The sequence below is a fragment of the Magnolia sinica genome, chromosome 4, assembly GCF_029962835.1.
Source record: "Magnolia sinica isolate HGM2019 chromosome 4, MsV1, whole genome shotgun sequence".
Classification (NCBI taxonomy): domain Eukaryota; kingdom Viridiplantae; phylum Streptophyta; class Magnoliopsida; order Magnoliales; family Magnoliaceae; genus Magnolia; species Magnolia sinica.
The window spans coordinates 36,518,156-36,538,726 of record NC_080576.1 but is presented as its reverse complement, the minus strand read 5'-3'; the positions used below and the strand labels follow the sequence as shown (position 1 = coordinate 36,538,726).

Below are 20,571 nucleotides of genomic sequence, written 5' to 3'. Positions count from 1 at the left end.
ATTTTCTTTGATTCCAAAATAAAGCGTGTAGTTATAAAAATACAATAATTAAGTTCCGTTCGAATGTCGATTTTGGCAGCATTTCGATTCATGGTATGATCTTCCGAATGCAGAAGTTGTTGTGCGGAAACGATATCTCTTTGTTGATTTTTTTGATCCTTTATAAGTTATTTTCCTTTTGAATTGACCAAACTCTTGGAAGAATCACAAAGACACAAATCACGAACAAGAAGTTATTGTGTGCGCAACAGCCTTGTTGTGTGCCATATGATGAACTCCAGGTCCATCATTGTGTGGTATCTTCAAATACCTTGTGAGATCTGGAGAACTCTCTAGTCTTCTGTTGGCTTTTGGAGTCTTCGTATGTTTCAAATGAAGTGAAAATATCTGTATTTATAGGCAACCACACGCGTGAACCCCAATTTCCACACAACACTTCCCTATTACGCTCAGAACCCATTGCGCGGGGTGCAATGAACCACCATCAACACCTTGTTGCGTAATCAAGATTTCTGCATTGCGCGTCGCGCAATGGACTATTATCAATGTTCTGCTGCGCGTGCAACCAAAGTACATCGATTCTCATTTTCCTTTTTCTCTCTTTTCTTTCCGTTTGATCTTCTATGCTTCTTTGACTTCCCTTTTATCGATTTTTTATGCTCCAACACTACTGTTCGAGTGAATATGACCTACGCATCGAAAGCGGCCTCAACCATAGCCTGACATCTAACTTTGGAAGATCATCCTCAAGACGGCTTCAAACCTCGAATTGTAAAGGTCGGCCTCAATTGGTCGACTTTGGCCACCTACCCCGGTGTTCTCAGGTCCCAACTACTCAACCTTATCGCTAAAATCGTTCCGAGATCTCTGCCAAGGATCTTTGGAAACAGCTACAATATGCACCTACCAAGTGAGGAAATTTTCCATCTACTAACTAGTACTGGGGCTATAAATAGAGCCAGAAAGAATGGAGAAAGGTACGTCCAAAATCCCCAAATCGGCTGAAACTCAATTCCTAAGCTCCAACTTAAGCATCGGATGGTCCCCTGCGATAGTGAGGGTCTCCTTTTTCACCTTATCTGTGCAGATATCCGAAGCTCTGGAAAGTACGACCAAATTCACGCATCGACATAAAGCGTTAAAGTTTAGTAGTTAAGGTTGCCAAAATGCTCCATTTGTGAGTCAGGGGATATCCATGGTGGGGTTCCCATGATGAATGCATGGATACGCATGCTGCGATTGCCTTGGGGGCCCTTGCATGGATAGGGTCCCACGAAACTGAAACATGGATGATGACTCACGAATTACGTAAGAAACTGCATATGTGGAATATACTACGACACATGGCTGACTAAAAGAGAATATCACTAAACTAAATAATTAGTATCTAAAAGAGAATGTTTCTTGAAGGTGGACGTGCCGGAGTGGTTATCGGGCATGACTAGAAATCATGTGGGCTTTGCCCGCGCAGGTTCGAATCCTGCCGTCCACGTTTTTTTTGCCCTTTTCACTGCCATGTTCACTCTAATGAATGGTTTCGCATGATAAATGGCCTAGAACCCGGCACAAATCCATAGTGCGGCCTACATGATAGATGGCCATGGCGTGCATTAGTGTCACTCGTGTTTTTTAGACCCGCTAAGTAAAAGCCTCTAAGCACGATCCGGGCCCAGGCCATAAGGGAAAGAACAAACATGCCCGGCCGGTCTGTGATGATTATGCAAAGCCCAAGCCCGAGCATGGACGCCCATTTTCATGACAGATGTGGGCTGTTCATTAAGTGCTCGTGCATTATTGTCCATGACATAAATGCCATTGAAATCCTAAACGGGCCAAAATTTCACGCCCAGCCCTTTCTCGAGCCAACCCAGCCCATTAACAGCCCTATCTGATAGTTACGTGACATCCACCACTAAAGGCTAGAGATGTCTGTTCACTTGTCAACACCAGTGAAGAGTAAGTGGATTTCTTTCTTAATCGTCTATTTGTTGGCCCAGCTACTAAGCGGTTGATTTTCAATCTGGTAGAGACGTTTGGTACATTGGCCAATCCACAACCAACAATACTCTACAAACACTTGACCAAGGTTCTGGAAGAGGCAGGTGCAGCCCGTCATCCACCGCACATCCTTTCATACGGATCCAAACCGTACAAATAACTAGTTCCAGTGTAAATGCCCCCAAAAAGCCACGATGATCAGGTGATCCTATCCATCAAGCTGATGATCATCCAATGGATGGTTTCAAGTTAATGTGTGGCAGACCAAGCTCAACAGATGATTAATATGATCCAACTAATGTAAAATTCAATTATAATCCGTCCACTGGACCCCAAAAATGTTTTGGCTTGTGCCCATTTAGTCGGCCTCAAACCACCTGTGAAAACACGTTAGATCAGCTGATTGATGCAATTTATTTAAAATTGGCCCAACCAAACAGCTGTTCAAATGTTCAAAGGCGCAGACCATGAAAATCAAACAAACGGGAGACTGGAAACAAACCCTGCATTCCCTGTTTCAATGATTCATTGTGGAAAACACCATACAAGGATTATGGATATGCGGCCTTTTGGCATGGCTATCAACATGGTCACTCCGCCATGCAAATGGGACAAAAGTCTGGCTGATTAACCATCAGGTGGGGCCGTGTTTTTTTTTTTTTGGGTAGTCGTCCATTGTCTTCTGTGCTGCAGCCCACCTGATTATTGGGTTACCATGATTTTTTGAAGTCCCTTTTTTTATTTTATTATTATTTTTTTTTTAAGAGCTAACTTGGAGACTCACTGGTTGGATGTCATCTACACATAATGGCTACTCCCACACACACAGGCAAAACGAACTCGAAGACTCAGGGTATTTTTATCCATTTGATACATGTTTCTGTCTGTCTCTACCAAAGGGGAGGTAGTATGATTGTCATATAACGTAAATGGGGTAGCTGTGAAGACACCGTTACAGAATGGAAAAGTTGAAATAGCTGAAACTTGAAAGATTTTCTTTTCTTCTTTACAAAAGCTCTTACTGTAGGGAAATAAATACGTCCCATCCATCAAGCATTACAGACTGCTGCACATGATCCATTCATGTAGAGGACATACCAGTATCCCCTACTGAAAAGTGCCTCTGATAGATTATAGAATGCGGACCTCACTGGGGCCCAGCATCATCTACGGTACCGGTAGCGTTTGAAGTTGAAATAGACATGCAAAATCCCACGCTCAAACGTGCACTTGAAACCCTTCTTGTGAGAATACTCCCATTCCTTGTTGACAATACGGAATGCCTGTATACAACATGAGAGATTGCAGCTAAGTACATCGCATGCATGAAAGTCTTATGTATATGATCAGGAAAAAGAAAAAGGATGCATGACTTACAATGTCCTCGTAAGGTGGTCCGGCATGAAATCTTATCAGGCATGTCTCGCCACTGCTTCCATCTTTCTCTATGGTATAACCAGGAGCTTTCGTCTTATCAACGAGATCTGGGTAGAATATATTGAATTTGTATCCCTGCACAATCTTTGGTGGAGGATTGTCGTGATCGTAATGTGTTTGGTTGTATTTGTTCCATTCATATCCTGTGTGAACGCGATTGAAATACTTGGGCTTTCTTGGGCGGTACTTGTCATGCCACCAGTATACCTGAATGCAAATCAACATTTCAGCACTACTAAGCTAAGGCCAACCCATTGCAGTTAAAAAACTTGATTTTTCATAAAATCAAGACTTGACGTGCCTTGCACTCGCCCATAGTTGGCAAAACGGTATATAAGAAAAAAGGACGCAGGTAAGGTTCATGTTTAATTCAATTTCAATTGTTAAAAATACAGTAAAAAACGGAAAGGCTAAAAATTTGGAGCATGAGAAGTTCAGATTTAATACAGTTTGGACTCAAAAACAAAGGGTGAAAAGAAAACATGGCTATATATGTGGATGTGTACCACACACACACACACACACACACATAAGGTTAAAATAGAGAACTTTAGTTTAAATAATTAGAATTTCTACTTGTATGTGAAATGATGCATATAGATGGTCGAATGTTCTTTGCCTCTCTCAAATCCTTCGTTTTCAAGTAATCCCCAAATAAATTAGTCCATCCCTACTAAAAATTTTCACATTCTACTCGATTTTATCAACGGGTGGCGACCATCAATCTATATATTTTTTTTAATTTTCCCTAAAAATTGAGTTTTTAAATAAAATGTGTTTAATTCAGTTCGCCCAAAAAATGTTTTTTTTTCCCTATCTTTCAAAATATATGGAGTTTAAAACATTTAATCAATTATACGAGTTTTTATTTTCTTCAAAAAATAAGGAATTTAAAACAGAGTTTTGCTAACTATGCACCTGCCATGCCAACTCAAATTTATCTGGTTGTTTTGCAGTGAGAGGGCCTCAAAACCAAGAAGCCCGTAGTAGGGGATTTCAAACTTGTTGGATAGCTGTGCTCTTAGTAAAACAACTAGAACAATCTGATGTGGGAGGCGTGATGCCTGCTGAATCTTGATTCTCTGGAATTGAAGATTTGAGAACTTGGATTTTCCAAACATAGTCAACCTCAGGAAAATGAAAAATAGCGGTGGTTCTTGCAAACCTGTGACTCCAGATTAACTTCAGCTCCAGAGCCAAATACTGCATCGCCTTCTTCCATGGTTCCCATTGCTTTCATCACTTTCATCTCCATGTTATCTTCAGGCTGAGCTGACTTCACCGCCATTGCTTCTTGAAGCCGTCTCTGCTGTTCTTCTAACACAGCAACACGTTTCCTTTCCTGTCAAATAAAAAGCACAGGGCATCGGCGGTCAGCTTCAGTTTATCCAAAGAGCTTCACAGTTCTGTTAAAACATGGCAAGCAATGGAGCTGTGCTTCAATACCATAAGTTAAACGTAGGTTTGAAATTCTGGTCTGCTACATTGCGCCTATGAGAGTATTGTGCTCTCATTGTTGGTCCCCCAGCCCGGATAAAGGAGGAGGTTGTGTCAGGTTGAAGGCCGGAGTCAAACTTATGCCATAACCTTCATCACGAGACTTTGACCTATGGTCTGGCTAAAGGCCTGGCCCTTGTTAGAGTGGAATGGTGGAAGTGAATTCATGTAGCCAACCCAATTAATTGGGATAAGGCTCCAATGATGATGATGACAAAGTTAATGCAGATTCAAACTCCTAGTTTTTTTATATATAAAAAAAAATCGATAGGAGAGATCATGAAAACGCAAAGCCAAAATTGGTGAGGAAACAATCCTCAACAGGACAAAAGACTTATAGATTACTAACGAAAACCACTAAACTACACCATAAATTCAACATTCCCGTAGCCTGCTAACTCCTTAACCATATGATGAGGAAAATTTTGCTACTGATCTATGAATTGCTTCACGCAAACTATCACTTCTATTGCTGAAGTTTGTAATTTCTTTCCAGACAAATAGATCAGGCCACCTGTAAGAAGCTCAAATTCCACAGTATCTGACATTTATGCCCATGGGGACCAAATAACCACATCTCGAAAAGATTGGTGGTTTCCCAGCATTGGACAAATTATCCAAAATTGATTGAGGCATCATGACCAGACCAGTGTTCAATGTATCAACCAATATTTCCAGTATCAAATGTCAGCAATATGAAACCATCCAGGAATACAAAAATTCTCATACATGCTAATATATCATGAAATTTTTGTTGATATATTTTTGACAAAAATTCCCCTCCCTGGTATTAGCCGATGCAAGTGGTTTACTGGTGATTGCGTGCATCTGCAGGGATTAGTCCCGCCTTAAAAAGGGGCGGGGACACCCTGTTGTAAAAATAATAATAAATAAATAAAAATTGCCATTTATGCATTTTTGTGAAATTCAACTGAAAACAATGTAAATCAATGAAGACCAGAAAAAATAAACATAAAATAAAAAGAAGTATTTTTAGCCCTTTTTTTGGGGGAGTTTCTCTTTGTAGTTTTGTTTTAACAACTACACTAGCGCTTTTCTCATCAAAACACATTTGGTGGAGAAACTGTGATTGTAGAGGGATTTCCCAGCATAGTTTTTCCAGACAGTGGATTGTTGACTCCTAGACAATGGAAAACTATTATACAGTCTTTCAGTTTTTTTCCCCCTCTTTTTGTTATGTTTTCAGTCCTCAGTAGGCAGTGTCCAGAGTATCAGTATCATTACATGTATTGATGACCAAGGATACAGAAACATGTATTTGTATCGCTAATATTATCACCGATACTCGGAAAAATATCGATGCCTGAGGGAAACATTGGGGAAAAAAAAAAAGGTAGAATTTTTTCAATAAAACTTTCTGTGACGCTAAAAGAAAATTTTTTCTTTCTTTTCTTTTCTTGAACAGTACTAAAAGGCACATGTTTATACATGTAGGAACCAAAATGTTGCAAAAAACAACAATACATAATCAGTTTCCATTTTATAAGGGCCAAACTATGTGTTGTTGAAAAAATCAATTTAAAATAAATATATAAAATTTGTAGCCAATTAATAGATTGGACAACACTCATTAATATATAAAATTTCACATTAATTAACAATTAAAAAAAACATATTTCCCAATATAAAATTTTTTTAAAAAAAAAATCAGGATTTCTCCGATTTCACCAAAAATTTTACTAAAATATTATTTTTTCACCACAAATCCATGCCAGCAGATTTGTAGTTTCTAGCTTTTCCTTTTCTCTGTCTTTTCTTGTAATTCTTTAGCTTTTGGCCTCTTTGAAATAAAATTATCAATGTTATAATAAAAAAATTAAAAAAAAAAACCATGACAATCATGCATAGAGATGGATTTCCATTGTGGTCCATGCTAACATTTACCAAAAAAAAAAAAAAACAATGAAAAAAAAAAAAGTTTCTATGGATTTTTCGCCACCTATGAGTTCAAGACCGTCTTTGTTTTAGGTCAAGATTTTGCCCCAAATTAAAACTTTGATTCAAGGACACACTCAGGGTGGGCGGCCTGTGTGAGGCGGGTGGCTCGTGAGAAGCGGGCTCCACCTGTGTGATTCGGGTGGCTCGTGTGAGGCGGTACCCATGTGATTTGGGGCCCACGAGGGGGGTTTGGCCGAGGTCCTAACCCATGAGATGTGGGGCCTGGGCTATGAAATAAAGGGATTGATTCGCCATGCTCTAATAGTTCGAGCTTTTAGAGCAAGTGGTTAATTGTCCTGCATCAAATTGGTATCGGAGCGGGAGGTCTCGTGTTTGAGACTCCTTACCGGGGGTGATTAATGCAGGGGCATTTTCATACCGGGCTCGAGTGGGGTTGCCTATGGGATGCAGGGACGCTTGGGGTGGGCGGCCCGTGTGAGGCAATACCCATGTGATTTGAGGCCCATGAGGGCCGAGGTCCTAACCCATGAGATGTGGGGCCTGGGCTATGAGATAAAGGGATTGATTCGCCATGCTCTAACAGTTCGAGCTTTTAGAGCAAGTGGTTAATTGTCCTGCATCAGTGAAGGGGTAGTTGAATTTTTTTTCTCAAATTTCTGTCATTTTTTCCCTATTTTTGGATGTTTCCCTAGCATCATGGATGTTATCAATGGTATCGCCGATACTAGGGAACTTTTATAAGGGATTCTTTTCAAAATATTGCTGATATCGATAATAGCGCCAAGGATTAGCTGATATTTAGAAATTTTTATACTGCCAGCAGTTTTAGAATTGTTTGACTTGGCAATACTGATGATATCACCAATATTTGGAACATTGTTAGTAGGTAATCGTGTTTCCTTTAATGTCTTAAGTTTCACTGAAAAATTCCACCATTTTCCTAAAGTTTCTGCAGTTTTTCCCTCATATTATGATACATCACATGATGCATGCAGTACTTTCCAATGTTTCCCATGATACTTTTGTTCCCAAGGGTGATGCCTGCTTGCACTTGCTGTACCCATTAATGATGATTTTCCGCATTAGTAGGTTGTGCAATTAATTCATAGGGGAAAACAAAAGCAAAATCAGCTGACAGAGAAATAACAGGCCTTTCACAGTGACATCACATTGTGCACCCTGTAACACATCCCCCATGCAGGTTTATAAAAATATTGATCAGTCCTGGAGCATAGTAGGTGGGGTCCACTTGGACATTGCATGAGTCAATGTTGACATGCAACTAAAAACTCAAACCCACAAAATTAAGTTTCACACCTTCGGATATAATGGGAAATGTAACCATCAGGCTTTACGTACTGACTACTTCACCATCAGATGTCTATAAGGGAGCCCATGTACACATCATCACATGGGCCAACTTAGGACAAGAGTGTGAGATCAAACCTGTCTATCAGGTGGTTCCCAATGGGCAGATGACCTTGTTCAGAAACAAGGCTGTTCTGCTAATCAGGTGGGCTACTATTTATGAGACAAAAGTATTGCTTAAAAAAATTGGCCGAGGTTTTCCAAGTTGTCCATTGTTTCTAATGTTGTGGCCCACGTGATGGGTAGACCTGCTGCCTATTTGGGGCAAGAGCATCCTAACAGTGTGATCCACCTGCATGTCAGCCACATTGGAATATGTGGCAGTGTGTAGATGGGCTCCCTTAAAACATTTGTGAGCCTAGCAAACCTCTGCTTTTACAGTTCCTTATTAGCTCATGCCCCCTGAAGAACAAGCCAACTATTGGTCAGTCTTTCCACCAGTCAAAGTGGGAAACACTGTGAAACGAAGTGAGAGCGGATTCGGGCTCTAGAGACGAGAAGCAACTATTACTATTACTATTACCATTTTCCTTTCCATAGGTTACAGTTGACTCCTATGACATTTTACTTGTATGTAGCCTAAGCAAAATAGTACACAAAAGTGACAAGCAATGAAATAACATTACCAGCTCAACCCGATCATCTTCAGGGTCTATTGCATCTTCATTATCTTCGGCATGCATCAACTCCGGTGAAAATGAACCCGGCTCTTCCTCCATTTCATTTGTTGGTTCAGCCATTATGGGTTCAGGGGAGTAAGGCTGAGCTTCTGAAAATGTAAGGCATTTCAGTTAAAACACCACAAATAACATGCAGCCATAACCAAATCCAAATAAATGGAGCCAGGATTGAGAAAGACAATACCTTCCATATCATCCATAGTATCTTCCTCTTCACGTTTTGAATCATGATCTGTGTCTAAGTGCTGTTCAGATTCCACAGGATGCTCTAAGCGCTGTAAATGCTTACGCAGCAGATTGGTATGAATTTCCTTTAGACAAGCCTGCAATAGAAGCAACTTAGCTGATGTTTCAGTCCAAAAGCCATGAATCAACTAAGACTGATACAAAATAAGAATCATGGAAACACTAAAAGCAGGATTCTTTCATCCAGACTCTAAGAACAAGTACAATGGATTATGGGCCCTCAAAGGTACCAAAGTATAACTTAATGTTAAAGGGAATGACGATTACAAGAAGAAAAGAGAAAACAGTAAAATATGGATGCTAAGAAACTACAAGTAGAAAAAGCAAGAATCGCTGAAATATTCATATCCGAAGTTTCCTGATGGGTAATATTTCAGCTATATCTCACTCAATTAGGGATGAAATGGAGGTAACAATCACAAACACTCAAGTACAACAAATAGAAAGACAGGACCCATCTCATTGCCCACAAATGAAATCATTCTGCTGGTTCCTGTCAATTTTATTTTTATTTTTTCGATGGATAAAATAGGGTATGGCAGGACTCCTACCCAACACTAAAAGAAAAAATAAAAATAAAAATAAAATAAAATAATTTTAAAAAAAAATGCAAGCTATTATAATCTTTCATATGTATGAGGTTCTGTTTATGAAGGATTAGTATGGAATGCATTTGCATTTTTTTTTTTTATCAACTATAGCCGAAAAGATTCAATTCATTTCATATGTGGACGACACATTCTTGGGATTCTGGCCTTTCTGTAAATCCTAACAAACTTGGAACACTCAGGAGCATGAACAAACAAAATAGGGCGATGATGAGGAATCAAAGAAATTGCAGCAAGTCCCATCCACATGCAAGATCCAAAATCTAACAACGGATCTCAAAATTCTCAATAAGGCCAAAAGGAGGCTAAAACAGAATCATCTAGAAAAATAGAGTCCAAAATTGTCAGAGTCAGTAAGTATGATCCTCCAAAAATAGCAGTTATAGTTCTAGAAGTTCAATTGCAAAAATCAGCAGCAAACAGTCTAAATATTCAGCATATGGTGACTTCAGGGCTACAATAGAAGTAGCTATTATGAATGAAGAGGAGGTAACTAGTGAAAGACAAGTAAGAACTCATTCTAAACCTATTCCATTGTAGCGAAATAGCGTAGCGTGTAGCGTAAGCTACACAATACTTCTATTTTTTAATAAAAAAAGAAAAGAATAATATGATAAATATTAAATAGTAAGAAAAAAGCAAAATATATAAAAGTCACATTTTTAAAAAAAAAACATGCATTACAGTGGACCCCACGCATGTGGGCCATGCCATACACACACCATAGTGGACCCGCGCATGTGGGCCATGCCATACACACACAACAGTGGACCCCACGCATGTGGGCCATGCCATACACACACCACAATGGTCCCCACGCATGTGGGCCATGCCATACACACACCACAGTGGACCCCACGCATGTGGGCCATGGCCGCGCATGTGGGTCATGGCATAAAACACCACAGAGGACCCCCACACGTGGGCCGTGGCATAGAACACTACAGTGGACCCCACGCATGTGTCCCACGTGATGGTTGGATGAGTCAAATCCATGCCATAGACACCACAGCCCCCATAAAAAGAAAAAAAATTGAAAAAATAACACAACATTTCAGTATAAATAAAAATAAAACTCATTAACAATGATTAAAGGGCTAAAACATACCTTGAATAGAGATTTAATCAACTGAAAATTGATTTTTGGGAGTTACGTGGGATATGCGATTTCTCACTTGTTTGGGCTTCAATGCTCCTGAAATTCCAGCAAGATGATGCTCTTGTAATTCCGATCGAACTCCAAAAATCGGATTTGAGAAAGGGCTCTTCGAAATCTTGGAATCAAAGCTTCAAAAATGGGGAACCTGCGGCTGCTGCGGCAGCCCTAATCCGAGTGTTTTAAGTTTAAAAAAAAAAAGTCTTATAATATGAGTCTAACACCACTTACTCAAAAGGAAAGATGGCCAGTCACCACCATTTAAAAGCAAGTTTTTAACTAAAATGACTTTTATTTTAAAATTCTTACGGTAGTCTTGAAGCAAACAGTCTAAATATTCAGCATATGGTGACTTCAGGGCTACAATAGAAGTAGCTATTATGAATGAAGAGGAGGTAACTAGTGAAAGACAAGTAAGAACTCATTCTAAACCTATTCCATTTCTTGACTAACCAAGATACTAGAGAATTCTTTTCTAGTATGTATAAAACTTCAGCCACATGATATGGAAATGCACAAAAAGTTTTCTATGGAACCATTATTTGGTATATGTACTCGGGCAACTTCAATGATGAAAATGCTAAGACTTAGTTCTGAAAAAAGGAGATAGCCTAGTAACAGATGACCACCTAATGCTATTTCATGTATTTAGTTCCAAGTCCAGTACACATAAAAAGAAATAGTGGAGCATCATATACCTTTGCCTTGAATATATGAAGGCGTTTCAGAAGAGCTTCCCAATACTCAACTACCTTGGCTGTACCAGAACGCATCTGAGACTCAATCTGACTCTGCATTGCCTCCAACTGGGTGTATGTTTTCCCTTGCAACAGGTTCTTGACATCTGCTTCAATGTTCGAATGCAAGCCCCTTTCTTCAGCAAGTACTTCAGCTGGTGGTTCCTCGCCACGTACCCTAGCCCGATCAAGTGCATCCCTTTTCCGAGCTTCAGCAAGTTCCCAATCACAAACTACCATCATTGCCTGTTACAAAGCATGCATACATCTTTTTAGTTACTTTAAAGAAAATAACATTGGACTCTATAATACAACTACAAAAGAGTTGGTGTAAGAAGAATAAGAAACAAAAATATAACATAGTTGAATAGACGCGAGAAGTTGGATTGTTGGAATGCAGTATGTGAAGCTTTTACAGTAATTGGAGTGCGGCTTACAAAGATCAATGAACTTCCATAAATGCAAAGGAGAGTTGAAAACCAGTTAAGACTAAATTTCTGTAATTGGATAATTTAAAGCCACGGACAAACAAATAAAAATATATATATATTCAAATTGGAAAATTTCACAGTTTCACGGAGGCAAATCCAAATTGCAGAACCAAACTCTCACTATATAAGACACAGACCGAAAAGTCAATGGCCATTGGTGGGGCATTTGGAGGAGATGTTTGTTTCAAAGGCATGTTAAAAAGTGTCTTCAACATTGGCAGAATATTTGGGATGGAGCAGGACAGGTGGCTGGCTCTCTGGGACTTTTAGGACCAAAATCTGTCCATCACCAGCCAAACATACAAAAGTCATCATCACCATCTAAGCCTTATCCCAACTACTTGGGGGAGCCAAATACCCAAATACGCCAAATCAACCACCATAAATCCTGTCCCAGAAAATTTACAGTGTGTCCAATCCAGTGACCCCATCCCCACCATGGTTGTCCAAACCAGTGGCCCAAACCAAGTAGTCAATCCTCCCCATTACCAGGCATCCTATTCCAGCCCATAATTACCTAGATTTACAGCTCATATTTAGCCCAAATCATGTCCAAAACTTCTACAGATGGCTGTTCTCTGCTGTCCATTGGCAGCATGTTAGTGCATCAATTGCCATTAGAGAGTTCCTCAGCCCCCTGTGAAACCATATTGTTCATGCCAATGAGAAGTGGACTTCCTATGGACATAAAATGGCAGGAGAGAACCATGTGACATGAAAAAGATGCTCCAGTGGATGATTGGACCCAAAAAAAAAAAAAGGAGGCTATGACAGGTTGAGTGCCTGCTAAGCCACAAGGCAAAATATTTTAGAACAAGAGAATGGTACATGGAAGAGGTCTAAAAATATCAGCAAAGGAAATAGTAGGAAAATTTTGATTCCGAGGGCACAATAATGAAATTGTTGAAGTTAGGATGTCTTCCTGTGTGCACAGAACATCCAACTCCACGAACAAAGCCGGGATATCTTCCGTGTATGAATAACTACCAACTCAACAATACCTTTCAACTTAATCCTTTGGAGAAAATTCATTTAAGAAAGAGAGAGAGAGAGAGAGAGAGAGAGAGAGAGAGAGAGAGAGAGAGAGAGAGAGAGAGAGAAGAAAATCAAAAGAAGAAAAAAGTTTATATTTTGGAAAGAAATATAGCGAGGATGTATGGATGGACCCTTTTGTTTTTTTTTTTTGCAAGATGATGAATTTTATTAGGCCAAAAGACGAAACAAAAACAAAAACAACAAGAAAAACCCACAAGACAAGAACGAAAACCAAAACAAGAGGACCATAGGACAGCAGGCAGGGATACCTTCCATCTAGATTTACTCAAGTGGCCTCCTCCCTTAGTACGCCACGAGCGGAAGAGATAGTCGATCGAGATAGGCATCACCCAAGAAATGTCCAACCATCGAAGAATACCGGACCAAACAATTCTGGAAAACAAGAAACGGATGAACAGACGGTCTACCGATTCCTCGGCTTTTAAGCACAAAAGACACATTCGGTAGGATCGTAGATTGATTGCAAAGATTATTAACAGTTAGATTTTGTTACTCCCAGCGAGCCAGGCAAAGGCAACAACTTTTGGAATGATGTAAGACCACGTGAGGGTGGTGTGACAACTATTGAGACATCTGCAAGTAGGACTGAACGGAGAACACTCCAGACTTGGTGGCACGCCAGAAAAGGAACTATTAAGGATTTGTACCCTCGGAGATGAAAGCACTCCGAAAGGGAGAAACAACCTTGGGAAGCACCATCCTCAAACTTTGGTTCAACATCTTAGAAATAATTTTGTAACGACTGCCCAAAAGACTAATAGGCCTAAAATTCTTAAGACTATCAGCCTCTTCCAACTTAGGATCGAGGGCCAAAAAGATACTACCCAACTGGGCCGAGCCATCTAGTTCTTGGAAGACCATGGATACAACATTTTAAAAAAAAAAAAAAAAAAAAAAAAAGCATCCATGACGAGAAGAAAACCAATTATCCATTCAAGAAGGATAAAAGCAAGTTCACAATGAAGCCATTGCATGAGAAGATCTAGTTGTCCTTTAAATCTTCAAAAGAAGGACAAGAACTGTCTAAAGAACCTAAGGATGAGAGAGAAACAACACATATAGGGTTGGGCCACCCAACCCTTTCTTATTTATAATAAGAGGGGAAAAGGTACAATGACATATATGCCCTTACTATGAAGAAAATACAAAAGAAAACTTAGTGGCAAATAAGAAAAACATAAAATAAAGATAAAACGGGAGGAAAGAGCTGTGGACTAAGGCCCATATGTTGGACCTGGGGCCCACTCATAGTACCAGACGCACGTACAGCTACATTTGTTTAAGGTATCAAGATGATGCAGGACATGAAATTTTAAACATGATATGCGTGATTCCAGGCTTTAGATCATACTAGTTCAAAACAATCACACAAAATTCCACATCCCACATAAAGTCAAGCACTCAATCAAGGGGAATCTATGTAGGTCCAGGCCTACATATGGTTACATGCTAGGGTTGGATCAATTAAAATTATAGACCAAATAATACTCAAAGGAGATTAGATTCAGCCACACACGCACAGGAATAATTTCCACAATCCAAGGGATTCACAAGTTTCAATTCGGGAAACCCTAGGGTTGGAAAAAGGGCAAAGAAATTGGGAGTTTAAGGGGAAATCAGATAAGAGAGGAGTGAAAGAGAGGAGGGAGTGAACCTGAAGACCACCCACGCATTTGGACAGTAGGCCACACCTGACGCACATGCGCTGAGGGCAGTCCGCACGTGCGTGGGGCCCACGAACCCAAAAACCCCCTCCTTGGGGCTGGTCGGCTAGGGTTGGACTACAAACCCCCCAGGTTTTGGTCCGATCCGACGTACGGTCCGTGCATGGTGCTCTGCCGAAGTTTCAGCCCTCCTGCAGGGCCAGATTCCAAAAATCTGCTGTAGAGAAGGAACGGCTCTAACACAACGATATATTTACAGGTGGAATGACTGTAGGAAAAGAGGAATATGGATGATAGAAGGTGGGAGGGTTTTGCACCCAATTGGATTTTCACAACTCGAAGAGGAGCAAGAAAACGCAGAAATTTTATTCAATCGTCAATCAGAAAAAAGACTACAAGGGGTGCCTATTTATAGTAAAATTCTATACCCTAAAACTCGCGTCATGTGCGCACACTATTACTTGAAGACGAAGTAATCAAAAATAACAATTAACCAAAGCAATCTAAACCGTCCATGATATTCCTAATAACAATAATAAGCAAAACTCAAAATACTAGATTAATTAGAATAATGGGCCACGATCATAAGAACTCATGGTAGGGTTCGCATAACTATCGGGTCCACTCCAATGAAGCAAAACACAGTCCTCTAACTAGGAAACCCTCTTTGAACGTCATCATCGATCAAGATCGATGGTGGGGCCCTCTCCTCCTTACGTACATGCGTAGGGCGGGCATGCGTGTGCGCGTGATGTCCTCATCAAAGTATTAGAAGGGTATGTAATGTCTCTTCCAATCTCCGGGTGAGTCACATCCTAGAAGAGTGTCTACTATTTTTGGTTTTTGGTACTTATATTATCTGTTTGTTTCTGAAACCCACCATCCGACGTTGATACTATCTGATTGTCTAGAATATCCTCTATCTCCTCTCTGAGTGTGGGAAGGGTAGGTATGGGAGTAGAGGTTGGGAAGAAGGGTTGGGAAGAGGCCATGGATCAAGGGACAGGTCTGAGGAATCAGGATGGTTAGGTGAAAGGCCGGACAATGTATCAGTGGTCCCTTGAAAAGCAACTAGATCTTCCACATTGAATGTGGAACTAATTTCCATGGAAGGTGGAAGATCTACCACATACGCATTGAGACCGTTTCGTCTTATAATTTTGAATGGTCCAGCGCTATGCACGTATAATTTACGAATGGCTCCCTGAGGGTACCGCTTGGGCCTAATGCGGACCATCACAGAGTCCCCTACATTGAATTCCTTGAAACGTTTATGCTGGTCCGCAGAAAATTTGTAATGTTCATTACTAGTAGTGATCTTTCGCCTGATTTCTTAATGCAATGAATGAATGTGATGCGTAAAGGACTTTGTAGACTCTAATGGCCTATGGGACAGTGACATAGGGGCAAGATCAATAGACTTCCTATGTTTATACGTCCCATACTAAATAGGAACAACATCACACCAAAATGTGTCTTTATATGATCCAAACTGAATAGGAACAAGACAACGGTGCGAGACTGGAATGGAAGTTTCATCAACCCAAGACACTCTATAGGGTTGAGGATGGGCTTCAAGTTTCAAGCCCAGACAGCTCACAGTGTCAGTTGATGCCACATTAGCACAACTATCACTATTCACGATCATCTTGCAGCTTTATCATCACATTTTGTATTAGTATCGGAGATCGTGTTGCGGCACCAATCGTCGGTATTCTTTACTTGTGCAAAGGCGCAACGCATAATCGCAAGGGTCGCAGACTCTTGCGCTCCCTCTTCCTCATCACTAGGGGCTACTGTTGGCTCATATTCTTCCTCACTGTTACTTTCTGGGGGCACTACTTCTACTTGCCCCTTAATAAGGAACACCTTGGTGCCTTCTTTCGTGCCACACTGGTGAGCAAAGTGACCAAACCCCTGACACCTAAAACACCTAGTCGCATCGCTTTTGCGCGAGCCAGATCCGACAACTTCTTTACCCTTATCATCCTTGGGCCTAGACTGAGAGCTACTTGAAGGCTTATACTGATATTCAGTGTCAGGTTTATCCCCAGAAGGGTTGGCCTTAACGCCAGAATCACGACTCAAACCGCCTTCCCACACAGATGTTTGAGGTATTGCTTGACCTCCAACACTACTTGATACATCTGTTCAAGAGTGTCTATGTCCTTGGCGAGCAATTTTCTCTTAATGTCAGAATGGAGGCCCGTCTTAAATCGAGCAAGGGTGAGTACGGGGTCCTCATCAACTTCACAATGAGTCAAGTACTCTTCGAACTTCTCAATGTATTCACCAACACTCATAAAACCTTGTCGAAGAGACTGTCATTCCTCAACCAACCTCAAGCGGTAAGAAAAAGAGAGGTATTTTTCCTTAAGAGTTTCTTTCATTTCTCCTCAATGGACTATTGAGAGCTCCCTCACCCTTTCTTTCTTTCGCTCTACAGTAGACCAAAACCTTTTTGCTTGGCCCACAAGCTTCATCTTGGCGAATAGGACTCGACGAGCATCCGACATGTCAAACCACTCAAAATAGTGGTCCATATCCGCCAACCAATCTAGAAATGCTTTAGGGTCCAAGTGGTCATCAAACGTGGGGGCATCTACTCTAAATCCTTTGAGGAGTTACGCATCGGGGTCATAGTGGTCTTGATGTCCCTAACGGGGTGGGCGCACGGGTGCGCGCCCATAACCGATTCCTTGGCCACCTCCATTCCTTGGTCTATCCTCCTGACCACCTACCTGAGATTGGGCATCTTCCCCAATGGTGGGGTTTGCCCAAGCGGAGGTCTCTAATTGGGTAACGCGTACATTAATTTGTTCAAGGCGATGGTTAATACGTTGTTCTAAGTGCTTACCCAAAGACTCAAACTGTCGAGTTAGGTTGTCCATTGATTCTTGCAATTGCTCCATGTTTAGTATAGGTTGCAAACCAAAACCGCGACCAGTACATGTGGGCATATAACTATTTCCTAACTCAAAGACCCTCTAACACAACTATATGCGTCTAAATGAAAATAAATGATCTTACAAGACTGGTCCTGTTCTAGAGTGCACCGTTTTCGGTTCCGGTTCGGTTCTAGGTTGCTAATGGTCCGATTCCGGTTCCGAAAATCCTAGAACCGTAAAGAACGGTTCGGTTCCGGTTTCACCCCAGAACCGGACCGAACCGAACCATGTGCACCCCTACATACTACTCCTCAACTCAAAGACCCTCTAACACAACTATATGCGTCTAAATGAGACTAAATGATCCTACAAGACTCTATGATGAGAGTTAATGCAAACTAAACGTGAATAGACCAAACCCTAAATATGCAATGCATTCCCCTATAAGAACCTTAAGCTCTGATACCAAATTTGATGTAGGACATGAAATTTTAAACATGATATCTGTGATTCCAGGCTTTAGATCATATTAGTTCAAAACAATTACACAAATTTCCACATCCCACATAAAGTCGAGCACTCAATCAAGGGGAATCTATGCGGGTCCAGGCCTACACATGCTAGGGCTAGAGCAATTAAAATTATAGACCAATCAACACTCAAAGGAGAGTAGATTCAGCCACACATGCACAGGAATAATTTCCTCAATCCAAGGGATTCACAAGTTTCAATTTGGGAAACCCTAGGGTTGGAAAAAGGGCAAAGAAATTGGAAGTTTAAGACAATCTAGGGTTAGGGTTAGGGAAATCAGGTAAGAGAGGAGTGAAAGAGAGGAGAGAATGAACCTGAAGACTGCCCGCGCGTGTGGACAGCAGGCTACGCCTAACGCAGGTGCGTTGAGGGCAGTCCGCACGTGCGTGGGGCACACGAACCCAAAAATCCCCTCCTTGGGGCTGGTCGGCTAGGGTTGGACTACAAACGCCCAAAGTTTCGGTCTGATCCAACGTACAGTCCATGCGTGGTGCTCCGCCGAAGTTTCAACCCTCCTGCAAGGCTAGAATCCATAAATCTGCGTAGAGAAGGAACGGCTGCAAAATAACGATGGATTTGCAAGTGGAATGACTGTAGGAGGAGAAATATGGATAGTAGAAGGTGGGGGCGAATCGGGATGAGTGTGGCTTCGCACCACGGTAGTTAGCCCTTCGAAGAAGGGAGGGTTTCGCACCTAATTGGATTTTCACAGCTCGGAGAGGAGCGGGAAAATGCAGAAATTTTATTCAATCATCAATAATTAAAAAAATAATAAATTTAAAAAGACTACAAGGGGTGCCTATTTATAATAAAATCCTATACCCAAAACTCGCGCCATGTGCGCACACTATTACTTGGAGACGAAGTAATAAAAAATAACAATTAATCAAAGCAATCTAAACCATCCATAATATTCCTAATAACAATAATAAGCAAAACCCAAAGTACTAGATCATCTCGAATAGTGAGCCACGATCATGAAATCCCATGGTGGGATTCACATGACGATCGGGTCCATTCCAAGGAACCAAAACAAAGTCCCCTAGCTAGGGGGTCCCCCTTGGACGTCGTCATCGATCTAGATCGATGGTAGGACCCTCATCCTCCTTGCGTACGTGCATAGGGGGGCGTGCGTGTGCGCATGATGTCCCCATCACAAGCTCCTACAAGCTTCAATATCAGCAATAAAGATAGGACTGAAGATCTCTGTATCCAAGACCTCAAAGATGGTACATGGATGAGGAGAAGCAAATTTGACGTGAAAGATATTGGTTCCCTCAAGTATTTTCACTTGGAAGACGGATGACTGGTTCACACTGGAAGCATGCAATTGATCTTCTCATGATGTTTTGTATGGAAAATTGGAACATCTTACACTGTCAGAAATGAATAAGAAGCTCAGCGCCTATGCAGGAGATTTGAATTAGAATCATGTGGTTGCAAGAAAATCATAGGTGAAAAAAAAAAAAAAAAAACTACGGGTACTTCTATAGGCAAGGGAAAGGATGAGAGTAAGACCTCCCAAAACTCTATATGTGTCGGTGTTGCCCTGTCCAAATCCATATGCATTTTTATGTCATCACGTAGCTCCTCCATTTCCTTAGCCGTCAGACCCTGTTATGTTCATCTCAACTAAGTCAGCTTATAATGACAAAAATTAATGTCATCAACATTAGTTAGTGAAATGTTTTAAGATAAAATGATTCCATATATCAATCAGTTTGGAAGCAGAAAAATGAATCAGCTAATAGCATTTCATTACAACTTACAATAAAAGTAACAGCAGATACCGTGATTGCTAAGTACGTGACTTAATGGCACATAGATTACTGTTATTATTTGGGAAGGTTTGGATTCGGGGTGAACTAGGGAAAGCAATACATAAATAGATGGTAAACTAAAATCAGGAAGGAAACCCTCTGCACCTTTTTTCTTCTGAAAGGTAGGAAACCCTTGCACTTGTTTGGTTTGCTAAAGAAAAGTCCTGAATAATGTTTTTCCTTTGCATTGTCCAGTGTTGGATTGCAACCCGCTAAAGGAAGCCTCTTTTCCCTCCAATTTTGCATTAAAAGACCCTGTTAGAGGGAAACCTCTTTTGCCACCATTTGACATTTTGGGGAAAAAAAAGAAGAAGGTTTTACTCCCTTGCTGAGGTAAGAAAGGCAAAGGCGAACAGTTGCCATGGCATTCTCTGTTTCCCAAGCAAAAGCAAACATCTTGTCGGCATAAACTAAATGCTTCCCCTAGTTTACCCTCAATCCAAACACACCCTCTAGAACAAAGTGAAGACTAGA

At 40.9% G+C, this 20,571-nt stretch overlaps 1 protein-coding gene and 1 non-coding gene across 3 annotated transcripts in view; one reads left to right on the top strand and one right to left on the bottom strand.

The window, feature by feature from the left end:
• The first annotated feature begins 1,410 nt into the window (after nt 1-1,410).
• TRNAS-AGA (transfer RNA serine (anticodon AGA)) lies at nt 1,411-1,492 on the top strand. Its single transcript has one exon. It is a non-coding gene; the product is annotated as a tRNA-Ser (tRNA).
• A 1,343-nt stretch (nt 1,493-2,835) lies between these two features.
• The window catches only part of LOC131243023 (splicing factor Cactin-like), a 42,739-nt gene continuing 25,003 nt past the window's right edge, over nt 2,836-20,571 (bottom strand). For both annotated transcript variants that reach the window (XM_058242077.1, XM_058242078.1), the window contains 7 exons: nt 19,796-19,891; nt 11,609-11,893; nt 9,085-9,223; nt 8,847-8,989; nt 4,601-4,777; nt 3,376-3,642; nt 2,836-3,281 (listed from right to left, as the gene is read on the bottom strand). In XM_058242077.1, coding sequence (XP_058098060.1) covers nt 3,162-3,281; nt 3,376-3,642; nt 4,601-4,777; nt 8,847-8,989; nt 9,085-9,223; nt 11,609-11,893; nt 19,796-19,891 — 1,227 coding nt within the window. In that variant the 3' untranslated portion in view covers nt 2,836-3,161. The remainder of the gene's footprint in view (nt 3,282-3,375; nt 3,643-4,600; nt 4,778-8,846; nt 8,990-9,084; nt 9,224-11,608; nt 11,894-19,795; nt 19,892-20,571) is intronic.